The sequence below is a fragment of the Xiphophorus maculatus genome, chromosome 7, assembly GCF_002775205.1.
Source record: "Xiphophorus maculatus strain JP 163 A chromosome 7, X_maculatus-5.0-male, whole genome shotgun sequence".
In the NCBI taxonomy this organism is placed as follows: domain Eukaryota; kingdom Metazoa; phylum Chordata; class Actinopteri; order Cyprinodontiformes; family Poeciliidae; genus Xiphophorus; species Xiphophorus maculatus.
In genome coordinates this window covers 29,867,168-29,885,694 of record NC_036449.1, presented here as the reverse complement: position 1 = coordinate 29,885,694, position 18,527 = coordinate 29,867,168, and the positions used below count along the sequence as shown (strand labels likewise).

General features: G+C 38.4%; 1 protein-coding gene across 1 annotated transcript; it reads right to left on the bottom strand.

Moving 5' to 3' along the window:
- Window positions 1-13,166: 13,166 nt before the first annotated feature.
- On the bottom strand, window positions 13,167-18,190 carry LOC102236480 (leucine-rich repeat-containing protein 3-like). The gene is made up of 2 exons (XM_023336557.1): window positions 17,797-18,190; window positions 13,167-17,171 (listed from the first exon to the last, which is right to left on the bottom strand). The coding sequence occupies exon 2, from the start codon at window positions 16,909-16,911 to the stop codon at window positions 16,141-16,143; it is 771 nt and encodes a 256-aa protein (XP_023192325.1). The 5' UTR covers window positions 16,912-17,171; window positions 17,797-18,190; the 3' UTR covers window positions 13,167-16,140.
- Between the last annotated feature and the right edge of the window lie 337 nt (window positions 18,191-18,527).

Sequence of the window (18,527 nt, the reverse complement as noted above, 5' to 3'; positions counted from 1 at the left end):
TAACCTTGTCTGGAAACTTTGCAGGCAGCAGCAGAAAGCAAAGAGGCGTTGGCAACAACCCAGGAGGAGTTTCTTTGAACAGCAATGGCTCCAGCATGGAGACATTTCATCTGTCAAATAAGATTTGCTTGAGTTAAAAAAATCATGTTTGTTGGAGGAAAATAGGGAAATAAACAATTGATGCATTACCAATTTACCCAGTTGCTACATGGAAACTGCAACCTGGATTTATATCCTAAATGTGGAAGCTAAGTCCCGCCTCGGGAAACGTTTTGAAATGAATTCTACCAAAGTGGGCGGGGCCAAGACTCCGAGGGGCGTGGCCACGTGTGAATATGAGTGGAGTGTGAGAGAGAGGACTGTTACCAACTTCATGACGATATTTAGCAACTAATCCTCTAGCAACTTTGTCTCAAAGTGACTAGTGTCAAAACTAAAACTTTTTTTCAAAAGTGACAAGCAACTTTTTATGACGATCAGTGATGAAAAATCCTTCTTAGAGTTTTCCAGACAATAATGGAAAACACAAAAACTTGCACAAATTACTAACGTTTTTTTTTTGTACTGTAACCATTAAAAAAATCTCTCCTTCAGTTCAACCTTATAAGTGGAGACACATTGTTGATGTTGTCATTATAAAATAGCTTACAATTAAGTATTGGCAAAGATCAATGTAATTTTCACTGCATTGTTAGCAGCTGCTGAAAATAACTAAAAAAGTTACTTTTAATGTAACTTAGTTACTTTCCAAATCAAGTAGTCAGTAATCTGAGTTACTTTTTCAAGGAGTAATCAGTAATCCGATTAAAGTTACTTTTTCAAAGTAACTATGCCATCACTGATGATGATTTAACACCAAAAACACTCAAACATTTCTCACACAAAGAACAGGACATTCAGTCCGTTAGTTTTTTGTTTTTAGACTCGTTTCTTTCATGACTATTAAGTGATAGCTAATCTGTGATAGATTATCTAAGATAACTCTGTGGTGGTTGATTAGCTAATTTAAACACCTAAACTACTGACGATCTGTCAGATTTGGTGCTTTGGGTCAACTATGTATTTTTAAAACTGAAATGAAACACTGGATTCCACAGCACATCTACATGTTACTTATCATAGTCAAGCTAGCATAACTGAACTACTGCCCTCTCCCTCGCTATTTTTTTATTATTAAAACGTTCCTGATTTTATCTGGTTATTGTAGTGTTGACAGTTAGTAGCAAAGCACTGTTTCTCTCTTTCATATATCAAACGTACTTTTAAGATTTAGTGCGTTATGTTGACAACTTGATGGCTAAAACCAATGCTAGTCATCGCCAGCTAGCAGCTTTTTGCCCCCCAGCAGAGAAATGGGGGTGGGATCTTGCTAATGTGATGTCACGTTAGCAACTGGACCATTGCGACCAGTAGAAAACTTCAGCTGCAGTACCACCATTCAACCTAAAGAGGGCAACACTGAGAGTTCCAGGAAAAATATTCCAGAATTATAGAAATTTATACAAAAATGTAAATTTTTGAATCCAATCTTGCTCCAAATCCTGCCAAGGTGCCACCAGGCCCCTGCTGTAGCGACTTGGTGTCTGTTCTTTGGTTTTTATTGTCTGTTAGCAGCTTGGTGTTACACCTGACCGCAGTAAAACTGTTCTGTAAATAAAGTTTGATTAACTGAGAAAGAAGAAGGGAGAAAGCCTCCTGTGTGAGTTCAGGCTGATGCATTTTGGTCAATAAATTTACCCTGCTGTGTCCTGGGACAAGGACAACAGCTCAGTAAAACACTGTAAGGGAGCTAAAACTCTTAAAAGTAACCATGTTTCTACTCATGTTTGGTTTATGTGAGAAATTCTGTTTATTTGTATGCAGGCGTTATTGAGATCTGCAAAGACTTTAATCAGAATCCGTTCTGTCTTTAGCGAGTGTCTTTGCTGAACCAGATCAGATTTTTTTAATATGAACTACACAGATAGAAGTTGATCCACTGGTTTTCCTAAAATGTAATTAAATCTGAGAGACTGTGATCTACGGAGAGAGGTGTGAAATCTGCTGAGAGCGTAATGGGATGAACTGATGAAAAGCAGATGCAGTGCCCTCCGATCCTCCAGGAGGCGCCGCAGTCTGACAGTTAGTTTGGTTAAAATGTAGACTATTGTTTGGATCCGCGTTAAAACACTCAAACAGCATCAGGCGACGCCAAAATGGAGACGGATTTAAACGGATTTTCAGTTTAGTAAAACGGGCCGTAAACTTTCAAATGAAGTCTCCTTTGAATATTAATACACTGAAAGTAATTTGGGGGAAAAAACAAGAGAAATAGTGAACCAAACCAAATGAAGCAAAACTTTAGGACTAATCTGCTACCTCTTTATATGTGAACAATACCAGTGGTCAGTCCATTAATCTGCTAATAGCAGAGCTAATGCTTTGTTTAGCGCTTCTGCTAACTTTGAAAAAGTTTAGAGCATTTCTTTTCCCCTGAATTAATCTATTCTAAAGCGGTAATTTACTTGGATGTTTTGTAAACTTTCAGTTGAATAAAGTTAAACATCTGTGTTGAAGTTTTGCTTATCGACTGTTAAAGATTCTTCAAGTCTTTTGACATTTATATTCATGCTTTTATTCTGAAGTTAAGAATAAGAGCAACATTGTATTTAGCATTAGCTTCCTCTAAATACAATGACCTTATATTTAAATATAGTCTTAAATGTCAACATAAGTAATTATTTACTGTGTAATCATCACGTCTGAGTAAATAACGATTTAATCGGAGAAATGAAATGTTTGCAAATTCTGACATTTTAAAGAACAAAACAGACATTAGCACTTCAGGAACCCCAGAAAGACAGTGAGCCCAGGTACGCCGTACACTGCAAAAACACAATCTAAAGTATTTTTGGTCTAGTTTTTAGTACAAATATCTTAGTACACTTGAAATTGGACAAAATTAATTTACAATTAACTTTCCAGCAAGAAATAAGAGCTTTTAGTCACAACTTCCTTATTTTTGATGAAAAATGTGTTTAATTTTGTTTGGTAAGTGAAATAATCTGCCAGTGGAAAAGGAATCGTGAACCAGACAAAACACAGATTTATGTTGAATAAAACCACATACACTGGAAGAAGGCAATAATTGCTTCTGAGGATGATGTTGTTTCTCATCTCCACCATCTTGTTCGGCGTCATAAATCCCGACATCGGTGACATTGTGGAACACAACGGTAGTTCAGTCTGACTCCAGCCCATCATGGCCTTGGGCTGCATGGACACAAATGCATAATTCAGAGCAGAATAAGAACCGGGTGTCATGAGAGAGACGCTGCGATGTCAGCCACAGAAATAATAACGCTGCAGCAGGAAGGAGCAGAAACGTCGGCCCAGATCCCGGCTGCCACTTCCTGAATTTAAACTCGGTTTTGGTTCAGTTTGTTACAAAATGTTCTGATCCAACTCGATAAATTAGAATATTATAGAAATATTTATTTTGTTCAGCAACTAAATTCAGTGTAGAAGTCATATATTCACTAGACATACGGATTTTATTCATTCACAGAGTTGTATTCAAACATGACAGAAAGTTTAATGGAAGGAAAACATGCAGGAGGGACAGAAATATGTTAACATCTGTTCAGAAGTTCCTTAAATAGAAACTTTGTGACGGCATTAAGTAGGCAGACGGATTTCAAAAAGCAAAATGCCTCATCCAGACTTGATAAAGATTAAATGAGAAACAAATATTAATATTTATTTACTAAATATTTAGTTCAGAGCTAAATATTTTGTTAATAAAGTAAGTTGGTAAATGAAATATTTTACTGGCTAACTAAGTATTTAGTTTGGAGCTAAATCTTTACCAATTTGAAATTTGGTAAATGATTGATACCAACTAAATACCCAATAATTTAGTTTGGAGCCAAGTATCTAGCTGATGAACTAAATGTTTAGCTACATTTAGGACTGAATATTTAGTTCATAAACTAAATACCAATTTAGTTTGGAGATGAATATTTTGCTTGTAATCAGTTGGTAAACTAAATATTTGTCTTGCTAATGAAATATTTAGCACCTTGCTAATTTAGTTTGAAACTGTGACCTTTTTAATGACGTTGTGAAAACGTAGCAGTGAAATATAAACCCCTTTTTTTCTTATGTCAGTTTTCTAAACCTCTTTATTTCTTATTAAATAACCCAAATTATCCTTTAAAAAATTTTTACGGTTTGTAATTTTGTAAAGTGTTTCTGTTTCTGGCAGCAGAAATTTAAAAAGTTTTCAGTCAAGCACATTTAAATAATTTGATAAGATGGAAAAAAAAACCTAAAATGAAGGTTTTTGAATGTCCTAGTCAAAGTCCAGACAAATGAAGGTGATTCACAGGAAATCAGTGGAGAATGTTGGTCCAGCTTTCTTCCATGTAGATATTTTATAATGTGAAACGTGTTCTGTTAAAACTGCTGGTTCTGACCCGGCGGCGTGATTAGCGCCTGCGAGTTACTGCGTTTTGCGCTTTGTTCTCCCCCTGCGCCCATCTCCTTGTCTGACTTCTGAATGTTCCCGTTTTAAAAAATCCATTAAGCAGCCGTTGCGCTGCAGCAGGTCACCTCCTCCACTGAAAGCCTGATTTACTGCTTCACGCTGCCTGTCAGCTCCTGACATCATGTTATTGAAACTCCGTATTGATTTAAAAGCCAGGTCCTCCAACTTCTGAAGTCATGTATGGAAAACGTTCACAGGCACTTAACAGACAGCTATTAATCTCTGCTGAAGGGAGGGAGTGACTGCTGGAGCCAGAGAGCTGGAGGCAGCAACGCTAGAAAATTATTTATCTTTGAAAAAACTTTCCACTCACCAATCAATACCGTTCATGCAACTGGTAGAATATGAACGCATGCCAGGCCATCCGTCCTGATAAAACTGGGATAATCAATCGATGAACCCTCATGCTAGCCGTTAGCCACTAGCTGGAAACAAAGACGCTGCAGCAGGCGGCTAACTGATGTGAAAGTTTACAGAGAAAACAAAGTTTATTCTGCGAAAACTGAAAATATTACCAAGTAATTTTCTCTAGTTTTTAGTGAAAATATCGTTGTATACTTGAAATAAGACAAAAAAAAGTATTAAAATTGACTTTTCAGGAGCTTATTTAGTCAATAATCCCTTAATATTGATGGAAAATGTTGTTTAACTTGGGAATTTATAACTTTTCTCAAAACCAACTAGAACTTTTTCCTTCAATTTTAAGAAATTATTGACCTAATAAAAGCTCTTATATCTTGCTGACAAATTACTTGTAAGTCAGTTTGGTCTTATTTCAAGTGTTCTAAGATATTTATATTAGAAACTAGACAAAAATACAAGAATATTTTGTTTTTGCAGTGTAACATGTTCTGAAAGTTTGTATGGAAACAGAAAACTGCAAAACATCCAAGTGAGACATTTTGTTGCACACATTTTCTGTTTATATTCAGTCTGTATATTAATGTTTTCATATTCTTGTAGTTTAGCTTGTATGGTGTTTTTATTACAATGTATTAAAGTTGTTTCCTTATTTATTGCTGAAAAGACACAAAAAATCTAGAATACGATGGTCAGCCTGAAAAAGAAGATACTGAAACTTTTTCTTAGGGAGCAAAAATACTGAAGCACTAAATGGAAAAATGAAGTTAGAGGAAGTTGAGTGTGCTAAATGTTTTAAAAAGTTAGCTAATGTACTAAAATCATGTCAAAAACTGACTCCGTTACTAGCGCATTAGCAGAAGATTGCCTGCTGCTAGGGGATGTATTTAGCAGGTAAAAATAAAACAATTTTAACAATTATAACTGGAAAGAGAAACACAAAAGCACTAAATCATTAAGTTAGCAGAAGCTAAATCTTTTTCAAAAGTGAGCTAACATGCTAAGCAAAAAAACATCTCAAAAGCTAGCCCTGCTACTCGAGGATTAGTGGAAGTGTTACCACTACAGGGCAAGCTAATATTTTAACCATTGAAACCAGATTATGTTTAATAATGCAGATTACAATAATCCAGACTATGTTTAATGCTTAATTTACATGACAGGAACATGTTTTAGCTCTGAGACAAAGAATTAGCTGCAACAACAATAATCAAATATGTCATTTCAGACCAAATTTCAACAAAAGATGCAACATTTCTTAGAATACTTAAACTATAAACTTATAATTCATGTTTGAGAAAACTCATTTCTCTCATCCCATCATTCCACCTTTTTTTAAACCATGAATCGTGACTTTTGTGAGTCTGAATGTCTGAAACCATCCAGGACTTGATGATCCGTGACATCGGACAGATTTTGACATGCGGTCGCTTGTCACCATGTTCAAGGACGTGGTGATGCGCCTGGACACGTTCACCATTTCAGGAAATCAAACTGCGACCTTTCTTGGCAGCGGCCTCGCCACCTGCTACCAACGCCCTCCAAACGGCGCCGGCTGCCCAAACCTGGGCGAGCCGGGGCCACAGCGAGACACAAACTGTCACAAACTATAAACAGTCACGTTTTTACCGCCGGGGAAAACCTCAGCCTTTCAAACACGAAGTTTGGACTCTGTTTTTATGGAGACAGTTAATCATAACTGCTGAATGAATGAATAATCTGTGGATATTTGATGAACGAACGTCTCTTTGTGGATATGTGCTGATTTAGCGTGCCAGTATATAGTAGTGCTAAAAAAAGAAAGTCTTCACTTTCACTTCTAAGCTTGTCTGCTTTGTGTAAACAGCAGCTGCTGATCAAATCTATGATTTAACTGATAATTACCAACTACAAAGCAGGAGTTTGGTTTTCCCAGTTGCCTTTTGGAGCATGCAGGTGTGTGAACACAACGCCAAGACGGATATGGATATGCTAGCCGTTAATCTGGGATTAGCTTTTGGGTGACGTTTATAAAATCTGCAGCCGAAAATGAACAACTTTATCTTAAAATATTTGTGTTTTTATAAGAGGAAAAGCATTAATTTTTACTTGTTGTTCTATAACATCAGTTTAAAACAAAAATATTTAGCTTTTGAATATTTAGTTAGCAAGTTTAATATTTAGCTGCAATCTAGGTATGTAGTTTGAGGCTAAATATGTAGCTCACTAAGTAAACACTTAGCTCCAAACAACATATTTAGCTTCAAACAAAATATGCATTTAACAAGCTAAATATCTAACTTGCAAGTTAAGTATCCAGTTAACAAGCGAAGGTGTTAACTTTCACTTGTTAACAAAAGTTAACAAGCTACTAAATAAGCTTCTAACCCTTATGTAGTAGCTAGACTAAATGTTTAGCTTCAAAATAAATATTCAGTTAGGAAACTAAACATGTAGCAATCTAAATATTTAGCTTCAGACTAAGTATTTAGAGACAACATAGTTGGCTTAGAACCAAAGATTTATCAAGCTAAGTATTTAGCTAGCAAGTTAAATATTCAAATATTTAGTTTCTAAACTACATAGTTTGGTTGGTAATAAAATAATTATGTTCAAACTGACATTTACAAATGAATGAATAACATGGTAAAAAGTACTTTGAGAAATCAATATTTTATTTTTGTGTGTGGATAAAAGTTGAGTCCCGAAACCTCAGAGCTCTTCAACTCTTTCACGTTTTGTTCTTTTACATGTGAAATTATGTGTTGCTTTGAGATCCTTTAGCCTACGTCATGTTGTCAGGCAGATTCTGAAGTTATAAAGTTTTTACTGAAAACTTTTGACAATTTTTAAATTCCTTTCTAAGAAAAGGGCCGTCCAAATGGCAACCGGTTGGAAAGACGAAGCGTAGAAAAGGCGACGCAGCGAGTCGGTGTGCAACCAGGTGCATTGCTCTACATGTTAATCACAAATTTTCATGCCCTTCGTTGAGGCGCAGAGCGGTAAGCTCATCAAGAAGAGAGGATCGGGCCCAGCAGGGGGGCTGTCACTTATAGCAGCCATTAGCGAGCGGCTTCACTCGGCCCCAGCATGGCGGCGGTTCAGAGGGGAATTAAAGCCTCTGCTCTACTGTTAAACGTAATTACTTTGTTCAGGTAGACGGGGAAAGGAATCAATATGTGGAAAAGAATTGCATTATAATTAGTTCCCCGACTCTGTGACAACTTTCACCACTTCCTGAACCACAGCAGCAACTTTTTATCAAACTTCACCCAAACCTGGGTTTCTGTTTGAGTTAGCTTCAATAAGATGCAGTCATGTTAACCACAAAACAGATTCTGGCGAAATATTTTCACCACTTCTCCCCATGAAAACGCTCATCTGGATTTTCTTTTTAGCGCACTTAGCTTCCACTAGATAAATTTTTCATTTTGTGCTTCAGCAATTCACTCATCGCTAAATTGCTGAAGCCTAAACTTAAATTTTGGCTATTAACTGTTTTCTCCCTCACATTCTTCAGCTTTAGCTTTAGTGCATTAACATTATTGCTAACTTTTGAAGCTTTTGAAGGTCAACTTCCCTGAGCGATGTTTTGTAGACTTTCAGTTGAGTAAGGTTTGGCATCCGTGTTTACATTTTGGTTGACTGGTAAAGTCTTCAAGTAGTTAGACGTTCATATTCATGCTCTTATTTTGAAGTTTGTGTTTGTGCAGCAGTTCTGTTTCCGTTTTTCTCTTTTTTTTCTTATTTTTTTACCCCTCCAGGGGGTCTTTTTGTGGCTCTAGTGCCCCTTATATGACAGCAGGCTGACAGGAACGGGGAAGGAGAGGGGGAAAGACATGCGGCAAATGTCTTCGGGTCCGGGAGTCGAACCCGCGACGGCCGCGTCGAGGACTCAAGGCCTCCAAATACGGGTCGCGCTAACCGCTACGCCACCACGGCACGCCCCCGTTTTTCTCTTTTGCCAGAAACGTACAGTAATATTACGACATAAAATAATAAAAAATTGCATCGGGTCACAGGCATGAGGGTAGGGTTAGGGTTATTTCTGAAATTATCTTATGATAATTTTAGACATGCACCAAAATTTGTATTTATGTATTAAAGACAAACTATTTACAGTAAGTGACAATAAAACTGAAAAACAGCAGGAATGTGAATATTTATTAGGTACATCATATGTACTCGGCAATATTCATTCCAACTGGCACTTTGTCTTGAAAATGTCTAAACATATTACCATTATGCTGCACCATTGCTTAAGTATAATACGGTGAAATAATAAATAACAAAGACAATACAATTTCTCTTAGACGGGAGTAATGGAGGTGGTTTTATTTATTACATTCTAGTTTTTATTCCGAATTAAAACACTTTTCGAAGAACTGTCTCGATCTTTATGCACTGATCCAAATCCCAGCACAACCACAGATTTCAGCACTACTGGCATTCCGTACATACTTCTTTAAAGACCCTATAGGACTTGTATTCTCCTGATGTTATAAATTTTTGTTAAATGTTAAGAGTCACAACATTTCTCCAGAGCATGATTACTCAGGTTGTTTCGGGTGATTCTGCATTATTTTGGATAACGTGGCCACATGTCTAATGGCTCTGGAGGTCATGACCTCTGCTGGCTGCTGCTCTGCAGGAGGAACTGAGCAGCAATATGTTGAGCATGCAGGAGCAGCGATGCTGGAGGCGCTCAGAGGGGTTACACGCTGTCCTACACATTAATACTTGGAGGAACATTAGCATTTATGAACAGATTTACATTTTCTCCTCTGACCTCCGTATACGTCACTCAGAGAGGCTGAGGTTTAAAACAAGCTGCATGTTTTTGCTCAGTTAGACTGGATATAACAGCAAAACATGTAAAATCTGACGGGCATTTTGCTTTATGCAGGCGATCTGTGTCCGTTCATAAAGTTATGCAGTAAAAATTAGCAGAAATAATTTGGTCTTTTTGACCAGTGGTTGAGAAAACAAACTCAATTTTCAAAGACACTTCATTCAGTTATAAATGTCACAGTTTTTAAACTAAATATTTAGCTTGGAGCCAAGTATTGTTTAGTAACTGGATAATTAACACGCTAATTTTTTAGGTTCCAGCATTCTTTGCTCTGAACTTGTAGTTTGAAGTTAAATATTTAATTCAGAGCAAAATATTTTGTAAACTAAATATTCAACTTGATAATTATTTAAATTGCAGCCAATTATTTAGTTTGAAGCTAACTGTTTAGTTAGGAAGCTAGATATTTTGCTTTCCATTTAATTCCAAAGTCAATATTTAGTTTGCTCACTATGTATTTAACTCCAAACAAAATATTTAGCTGCTAACTACATGTGTAGTACTACTTATCAAGCTAAACATTTAGTTTAGAAAACTAAGCAAGCTGTGGAACTGTGACATTTATAAACTTGTGAATGATTTTAAATTGAAGCCCGGTTTTTTTTTCTCCTATTAAAGGCTAAATAACCCAAATTATTGCTGCATGTTTTTGAGTCGAATTTGAGTGAAAACTCTCCCTTCGTAAACGGGACTCCAGGTTCTCCATGAATCCCTGAAGCTGAGCAGTTTGCAGTCCCAGGTATCGACTAACGAGGCCGACGCTCGTCGAGCTTCTGCTCCGACTCTTAGGACTTGGAACCTGCTGACCAGATGCATTTGTGTGTCAGAATCATTTGTAAAAGCGGAGAGAAGCAGCTGCAGAAGGCGGCGAACAATACCTAACCCGGCAACAAACAGCAGAGAGACGAGCAAAGGCTGTAATTGCTGCTGTACGCTGGAACCTCTGGCCTTTGAATGGGCCGTTCTGCAGGCTCGCCCTGCTCCCTGTAATGAGTGTTTTATTGATCTGCAGCGGACCGGCTGGTTCAGGGCCAGCAGAACGCCTCTGTGAGGCTTTTTACTTTCAGGTTTGTTCTGGATATTCACAAACGCGTAGAGGGCAAGTTAGGAGGTTCATAACCTGCCATCCACCTAGAAAGACCTCGTTCATAAAACTACATCAGTAAAGTAGCAGTGGAATAAAGTCAGAGACTGAAAAAGATACAAACAGCTGCCGGATCTATGAAAGTACAAGGTTAGGTACGGCTCTGTTACGGCATTAAAACAAATAATTTACTATTTAATTCAATAATTGAATGTGAAAAGGAAAGAAAATAATGCAGAATTTTCAAAAACCTTTTTATAAATAAGTCTGAAAGGTGCCAAGGATATTTTTATTAACCTCTTTTTATACTCTTACTCTTCCTTTTCAGCCGCTTTGATCGACTCCGGTCCGTCTCTCCAGAGAGTCCGGTTCGGTTTGTAGTTCGCTAATCGAACTACAAACCTCGGTTTTGGTTCGGTGGAAGTGAACTCTGGTTCGGTTTCAATGCATATGTGAACACTAAGCGGACCGCTCAGGAAGCACGAAGTGGACTCCAGCGCAGGGCATTCTGGGTAAATACAACCCAAACAAACCCACTAGCTTAGCACGGCTCCTGGTTTTTAGCCTAAAACAGCCACTAAAATCTGACGCAACTCCATTTTATTTACATTTCACAGGGTCTTCTTCAGAGGTTTTTATGTTGTTTCCTTCAGTAGTTCTTGGTGCAGCACCCCCACAGGCCAGGAGGGGAACAGGTTGCTCACAGGTCGTCTAAGAGAATAGAATCTCTAAATGAGCTGTTCATATGTTGGTACTTTAACATGTATATTCCCGTAAAACTAATTTTTTAGTCCCTCCATCGTGTTTTAAAAGTTCAAATCAGTTTACCAGCTTAAAGAAAACACTTTATTTTATAAGGTTTAACAAACAAGACAATAAATACCTCAGATAAGAACAGAAACAGTCGATAAAGACAAAAGCTTGTCTAATATAAAAACTTCTGCATTTTGCAGAAATGAAAACCTCCAATAACAAAGTAAAGAATCTCATTCAGAAAATGCCTGAAAGGAGCAAAATGTCTCCAAATTGGGGTCATGTTGGGGTCGCGCCGGAAGCATAATGTGGAAACAAGTGAGGAATAAACCGAGATGCCTGAGCGAGGCTGATAAAATGAAGACGAGTTTTAAAAAACAAGAGTTCATGTTTTTAAAGTGCTTCTCTGTTTGTTTGCTGCATCTTCTGGGGAAATAAAAGCATGGAAATCATCTGCAATCCAGGCTTTTTATGGCTGATTACTGGATATATTTTTACATTTCTACCTGAAATTACAGCTGAAGCACATCCGGGATGGAGAAAACTTCCTGCATTTGGATTCATCCTGGTTCTGACCCGTTTTTAAGACATGACCCAGCAGCTCTCAGCAGAACCAGCTGAAACTTGGGGAGGGGGGAAAAGGATCTTTAGCTTGATTAAAATGTTTAAAAAATGTTTAAAAAAATTCTTCTGGTTTGGCAAACTCAAAATATAAATGTAATTTCTGAATGTTTGACAGTTAAAACCTCAATAAATCTCCCAACATTCAGCTGTTTTTCACTCAAAGTAAATCAATAAGATCAATGATCAAGTTTCAGATTCCTTCTTGAAATGTTTTAATTTGGTATTTAGTTTCCCAAACTTTTCTTTCAGAGGTTTTGCTTTTATTTGCTCTCAGAATATAAGCTTGTTTACATCCTGTTATGTAAATATGTTAGTTTTACTAAATAATTCAAATGTACATTTTCCTTAATGCATTTAGATCTTGTATTTATGTTTATTTTTACTGTCCGTATTTTACTTTTTCTTTGTTTCTTGTTTTTACAGAATATTAGGGTATTACTAAGAAATAATAAAATAAAATAAAAATTAAATTATGAGAATAAGCTCATAAAATTACCAGAATAAAGTCATAATATTATGAGAACATTACAGTTGTCATAGTGTTTGTAATTTCCTCAGTGTTGTCATAATCCTGTGTTTTAAGTAGTTTCTGGGGAAAATTTTGTTCTTTTTTAAAACAAGTCAATTTGGTAATTTATTGGAAAAAATTAAGAGGAAACTAAATGCATGAAATGTTTGTTAGCTCTGCAATTAGCATGTTAGCCCAGCATTGTTAAAGGGTTTACATAAATCAGACTGAATAAAATCCTAACATTGTACTTTACGGGACTCCAACTAAACGGGTGAGAAAAGATGACCAGTGCAAAAATAAAACAAAGTCAAGCTTTGAATTGTGTTGGTGAAACTTTGTATTTTGCTGGTCCACAAAAATAAAAACAAAATAAAGTAATTATTGGAATACAAAGGAAACGGAAACGATCGACATAAAGGAGCTCTTTCATTCCCCAGATAATAATCAGACCAGTCAAAGTTTGAAAAGACGTCAATTTACTTTATAACATACATAACAAAGTATCCAAAGACAGCAAATTACAAATTAACAGAGAAAAACATAAAATATGTAACATGACTCTGTTAAAACTGCACAGACTGACAGACGGAATACAGTAAGTGAAATTAGTGTGGATTTGTCATAAATTAGTAGTTTGCATTTATTTAAACGACTGCGTAGGTCGGCACACGACAGCAGGTACAGTTAGGGCACAAAAACACGAAACATCGACGTTTAAAGACGTTTTCCGCCTCTGATGGCTGCAGTGGACAGACAGACACCCGGCTGCCCGCCGTAGTGCACAGTGCTGCGGTGCAGAAATCCCACAGGATAGGCACTTATTCACAATTAACTCCAACATACGGCCTCAGAAAACACCAAAATCACATCTACTCCCAGGCCAAACGTGGCAAAAATATCTAAAATGATGATTAGTTTGAATTTATGTTTGGAGCTGGAGTTTATTCATCAAATCATAAACCAACTTTGATATTCTCTGTTTTTATTTGTACTCAACGTTTCCTAACTTAACTTTCAATTTCAACAATATTGAAATATTTCAGTAATATAACCAAACAATTCAAACTAATGACATGGAAGGAGGAAACAATTTTTCAAGTAAAACATGAAAGTCGGAGCAAAATTTGAGACAAAAATCAGAATTTATTTAAATAAATTCTTTGGACAAATTAGTCTAAAACTGAATTATTTGGACTTAAGATAAAAATCTGTTTGCCACAAATGAGAGAAAACCTTCCAGGAAAAGAGCATCAATCATAAACATTCTGCGTTAGCAACTAATGTGCGCTAAAGCACATGGTATTTAGCTAATGCTAACACGCTAACTTATATTCAAAGATCATGAAGCAGTGATCAAAAACATTTGTCCCGCTAATGCTACAGAGCTAAACCTTTAGCATTAGTGTGCTAAATAGTAGCACTAGCTACTAATGCTGAAGCGCTAACTTCATTTCAAATTAGATCTTCGCTTGGAAAACCACAAGCCTGGAGCAAAAATGAAATTTTGACATAATTTGCATGTTCTGTGACGTATTTGTTAATCTCTTGTTCTCTGTGGTTTTATTTTATTACTGAATTTGATTTAGCATAGTTTTAATATTGTTTCCATTTGATCTTTTTTCATTTTAACCTCGTTCTAATAATTCTGTAGTTGATTCGGTTTTTTTCTCTGCTGTTTTTTTCATGGTTTTTAATATTTGAAAGTGTTGCGCTTTGGGGAAAAATTCACTCTTCAGGGACTGTTAATTATTTCTTCAAGACATTTATTCATTTCCATTTTTATTGCTAATTTTGGCAGGATGAGTCCTCCGTAGAGTGAATGTTGAAGCATTTCTGGACTCTACATGAACATTTTAACTTCTGCAGCCAAACAAGCAGCAGGTGAGGTGACCAGAATCACATTATTTTGATTTCCAGCTTCTGGCATTTTCCTAAATCAGTTTATTTACAATGTGATAAAATTAACAGTTCAGATCCAAACATCTGCTCATCGCTGCAGCTACAACAAATAAATCCTTCCTTTTCAATAGACTCCAAATCATATTTTTGTTTAAATAAACATATTTCCACTTTATGGAAAGAAAACAGCAGCTCAAAGCGCGCTAATCTTTACAAGGACACAGAATATTGGCAGTAAAAAAAAATAAAAAATGGGGTATTAGGTGGATAAAGTGCAGCAGCTGTAAAAGAACCATAATGTCCTCCTGTTGTCCAGATCAGCAGCTGTTTGCTTGTAATTTATGCACCAAGTCCAAAAAGTCCAACATATTTGATATGCAGGAATTAAGCAGGTTCAAACATTTGGAAACGTCCAAGGCTGTGGAGAGCGTTCGTATATATTATCACATATTAAAGCATTAAAAAGTCAAATCCCAGCCTGGTAAAGACGTTTCTGAGAAGTTTAGGATTTAAACCCAACGATGGGATCCAAAAATCTTAATGATTTCAAAGTGCATTAAAAAGAATAAAAAATCTGGAAACTTTTCCTTTTGTAAATGATCTGTTGGCTCCAGCGGGACATAAGGAGCATCCTTTCTAAGAGCTCTCCAGTTTATTTGAAGCTTTGCTATTTTATGCTAGCATCTGGAGCGGCTTCATAAATTAGCGCGTAGCTCATAAAATCGTCTTCACCTTGACTTTGGGACATCTGCGGCATAAATCAGCCGCAGCAAAGCGACCAGGAGACTCCGGCCTTCCCCTCCACTTTCACGATTCAATCACATCAAAGCATCAACAGAAATCTGTTCAGTAAAAATATATCATAACTGATGAGAAGGTTTAACAGGCCTGCCTTATTTTGTGCTTTTCTTCTCCAGCTGTTATGGCATAGAGGTTTAAGTTGAACTTGGTTTAGAAATCAGAGATGAATTCTCATATTTCAGAATAAGAGCTGATAAATATCAAAAAATGTTGGTTTTTAAAGCATTAGCATCTTTCGGAGTTAGCTAAAACACAACAATCTATTGTATTTACAATAAATTTCCCAAGTCTTTTGCTGTAATCTGTGTTTGGTTGGTTTGACTCAGAGCAGAGAGAAAGAGAACCACGGCAGGTGGAGATGGAGTAGATGTTTCGGTTTTGGTTCCTAACAGAATCTACTGGACCTTCAGGTGTGACAACAGCCTGTATTAACTGATTTGTTTTAAAACTGTGGCCACTCGGGGAAAAGTCCTCCACTCAAAGGTTGTGAGATTGATTCTGGCTTTTCCCTCCACCAAGAGTCAAAGTAGATTGTTAATGTAACCCAAGTAAAATAATCTGTAGTTTTGAATGTTGTGTTTGCAAACAGAAATTATGAGCCATTGTTATGACTGGTAGAAAATGTCGGAATACTCATCCAATCAGAAAAGCTTTTGTTCCATGGTGAAGGTTCGTGGTGACCCTACCAGGACTCTGCGTACATCGTGGCGTATGTAAACGCTTCCTCCAGCCGTCGCACTCGTCTCCTGTTAAAGAACCGTACTGATGGTGTCAAAGTCCTTGCTGATCTGAGAGTTGCTGGGCAGTGACTTGAGGTACTCCAGGTGCCTCCTGGCGTCCTCCTGGTTGTGTCTGACATAGTAGATCACGTACGCGATCACCATGGTGAACCAGCCGAACATGGTGACAAACATGGCCACGTCGGTCGTCTTGTGGTGGAAGTTGCAGAAGTTGATCCCTGAGTCCAGCACCTGGATGACCGGCTTGCCGGCGTACTCCTCCTGCACCGCCGTGTGGCAGATCACCTCGTTGACCGTCTCCGGGTCCAGCCGCAGCTCCCGCAGCACCTCCTGCAGCGTGCACTCGCAGTGCCACGGGTTGTTGGAGAGGCTGATTTTGGCCCGCAGGCGGGCGAACGCCTCCTTGGGGACGCTCTGGATGTGATTGTTGGATAGATCCAGCACCAAGAGGCTGTCGGAGACGCCCAGGAACGCGCCCATGTCCACTGTCTCGATGTCGTTGTTGGACAGGTCCAGCTCCTGCAGGTAGTGCAGCTCTCTGAAGGCGTGGTTGGGAATGTGGGTGATGTGGTTGGCTGCCAAAAGCAGGACGACTGTGTCCCTGGGAAGGTCAGCGGGGATCCTCTCTAGGTTGCGAGACATGCATTGGACCACCGTCAAGCCGTTCTTCTCCATGCAGTGGCAGCTGGAGGGACACGCCGTCACGGACGCGCTATGTAGGAGAATCACGCCCCACAGCAGGGCGAAGCCAAACATCCGAGGCCTCGCAACGTCCTGCATACTCAGCAGGGACTTCCACAACGTCCTGTCAGGCAGAAGACTTCATCGTCCGGCCTGATTGTCTCCCTCATCAGACTTTAGTAAGACAAAATTAGCAGTTCATTTGTGGAAACGTGGAATCTTATCTTGAGATAATCCATTAAAATTGATCCTAAACAGTCTTTTGATGCATGTTTCATCCAGAACATATTCCAGTGGAAAGCTGTAATCTCCAGATTAACACCAGGAAAAACGGCAGATTCCAAACATCATGTCATGTTCTGGAAAGAAAACAAAACGGTTATTATTTAAATCCAGACTCAACTCCTGTGTTGTTTTTTCAGTCTGCAGAGTTAATAGCATCCCCACAGTGCTTACAAAATGGATAATGTGATTAAGGAGAATGAATCCTTTCGTCCAAATCTCATAAAGCAGCAGGCGGACTTACATGCAGGTCATCACCTGCGTTTTCTCATTCAATTAGGCCGGGCATAATGTCTCGCTTCAGTTTTAATTACGTGATTTCACAGCTGGACAGAAAGGAGGGAGCGTCTCCTCTTCCTGCAGCGCTCCCGTCTCTTCAGGACCGCCACCTCCCGGATAAGAATAGCCAGAGACTCTAAATTTACTCCATCTGTCCTCCAGGAGCGGCTCTCACTATGAACCCCGGCTGAGTCTGAGGTCATCCGCTGAGGATCTCCTCATCCAAACCGCACATACTGGCTCCTACTTTAAGGTTTCTAACAGGAGGGGGGCGTCCTGCTGCTGTTATTCTGACTCCGCAGGAGGTAAAACACTAAAATCTCACCAGTTTAATGTTAACTTCATTCAGTTTTAAGATTCAGGAATCATTTCTAGGAAGTAAAACGTTTCTAAAATAATTGAAGATCGTCTAAAGTTGCTCACCGAAACGAGTTGAAGCTTCTTCTCCTTCTTGACGGAAATGTTTGGAGTTCCTCTGGTTTTTCCAACTCAGGTGGAAAGAGGCAGGATGAGTTTCGCCGTTTGTTGTGGAGGAAATCTGTTTCTCACGTTTTCACTTGTTGAAAGATGGAGCAGGTGAACGCGGAGCTTCGTCTCCCTGAACTGAGCGCAGACTGGGCTGCCGTCCGCCTCCCGTCTGCCTGCTGCACCTCCCTCTCTGTCTCCTCCTCCTCCTCCTCCTCCAATTATCCCCACTCAGAGGGAAACTGGAGCGCCAGGATCGCCGAGCAGCTTCTGTGGCGCCAACTTCTTTAAACTGATGGTTAGATTTTGAAAGATTAGGTCTGCGGTGAGTTATTGATTATTCCAGCTGCTCTGAGAGGAGAGCATCAAGATGTCAGCCTTCATGTTAGCAGCTGATTTCTTTTTTGAACAGTTTCACATGAAAACTGAAATCAGCTCATCACCATGCAGGAACTGTCCACTTTGGATGTAATTTACTCAATATGTAAACTAGAGATGGGGATGGATGTGATTTGCAATAGGTTGCCACATGTAGGCTGACCACTAGAGGGCAGAAGTGATGGGAATGACACAGTAAGAGATGAGAAACCTGTGACACTGGATCTGGAATAAAAATAACTGGTTATGGTAGAACACAAACATGACCTGGAAATTCAAAGTTCCTCCAATGAAGACCTGGATCCTCCCAT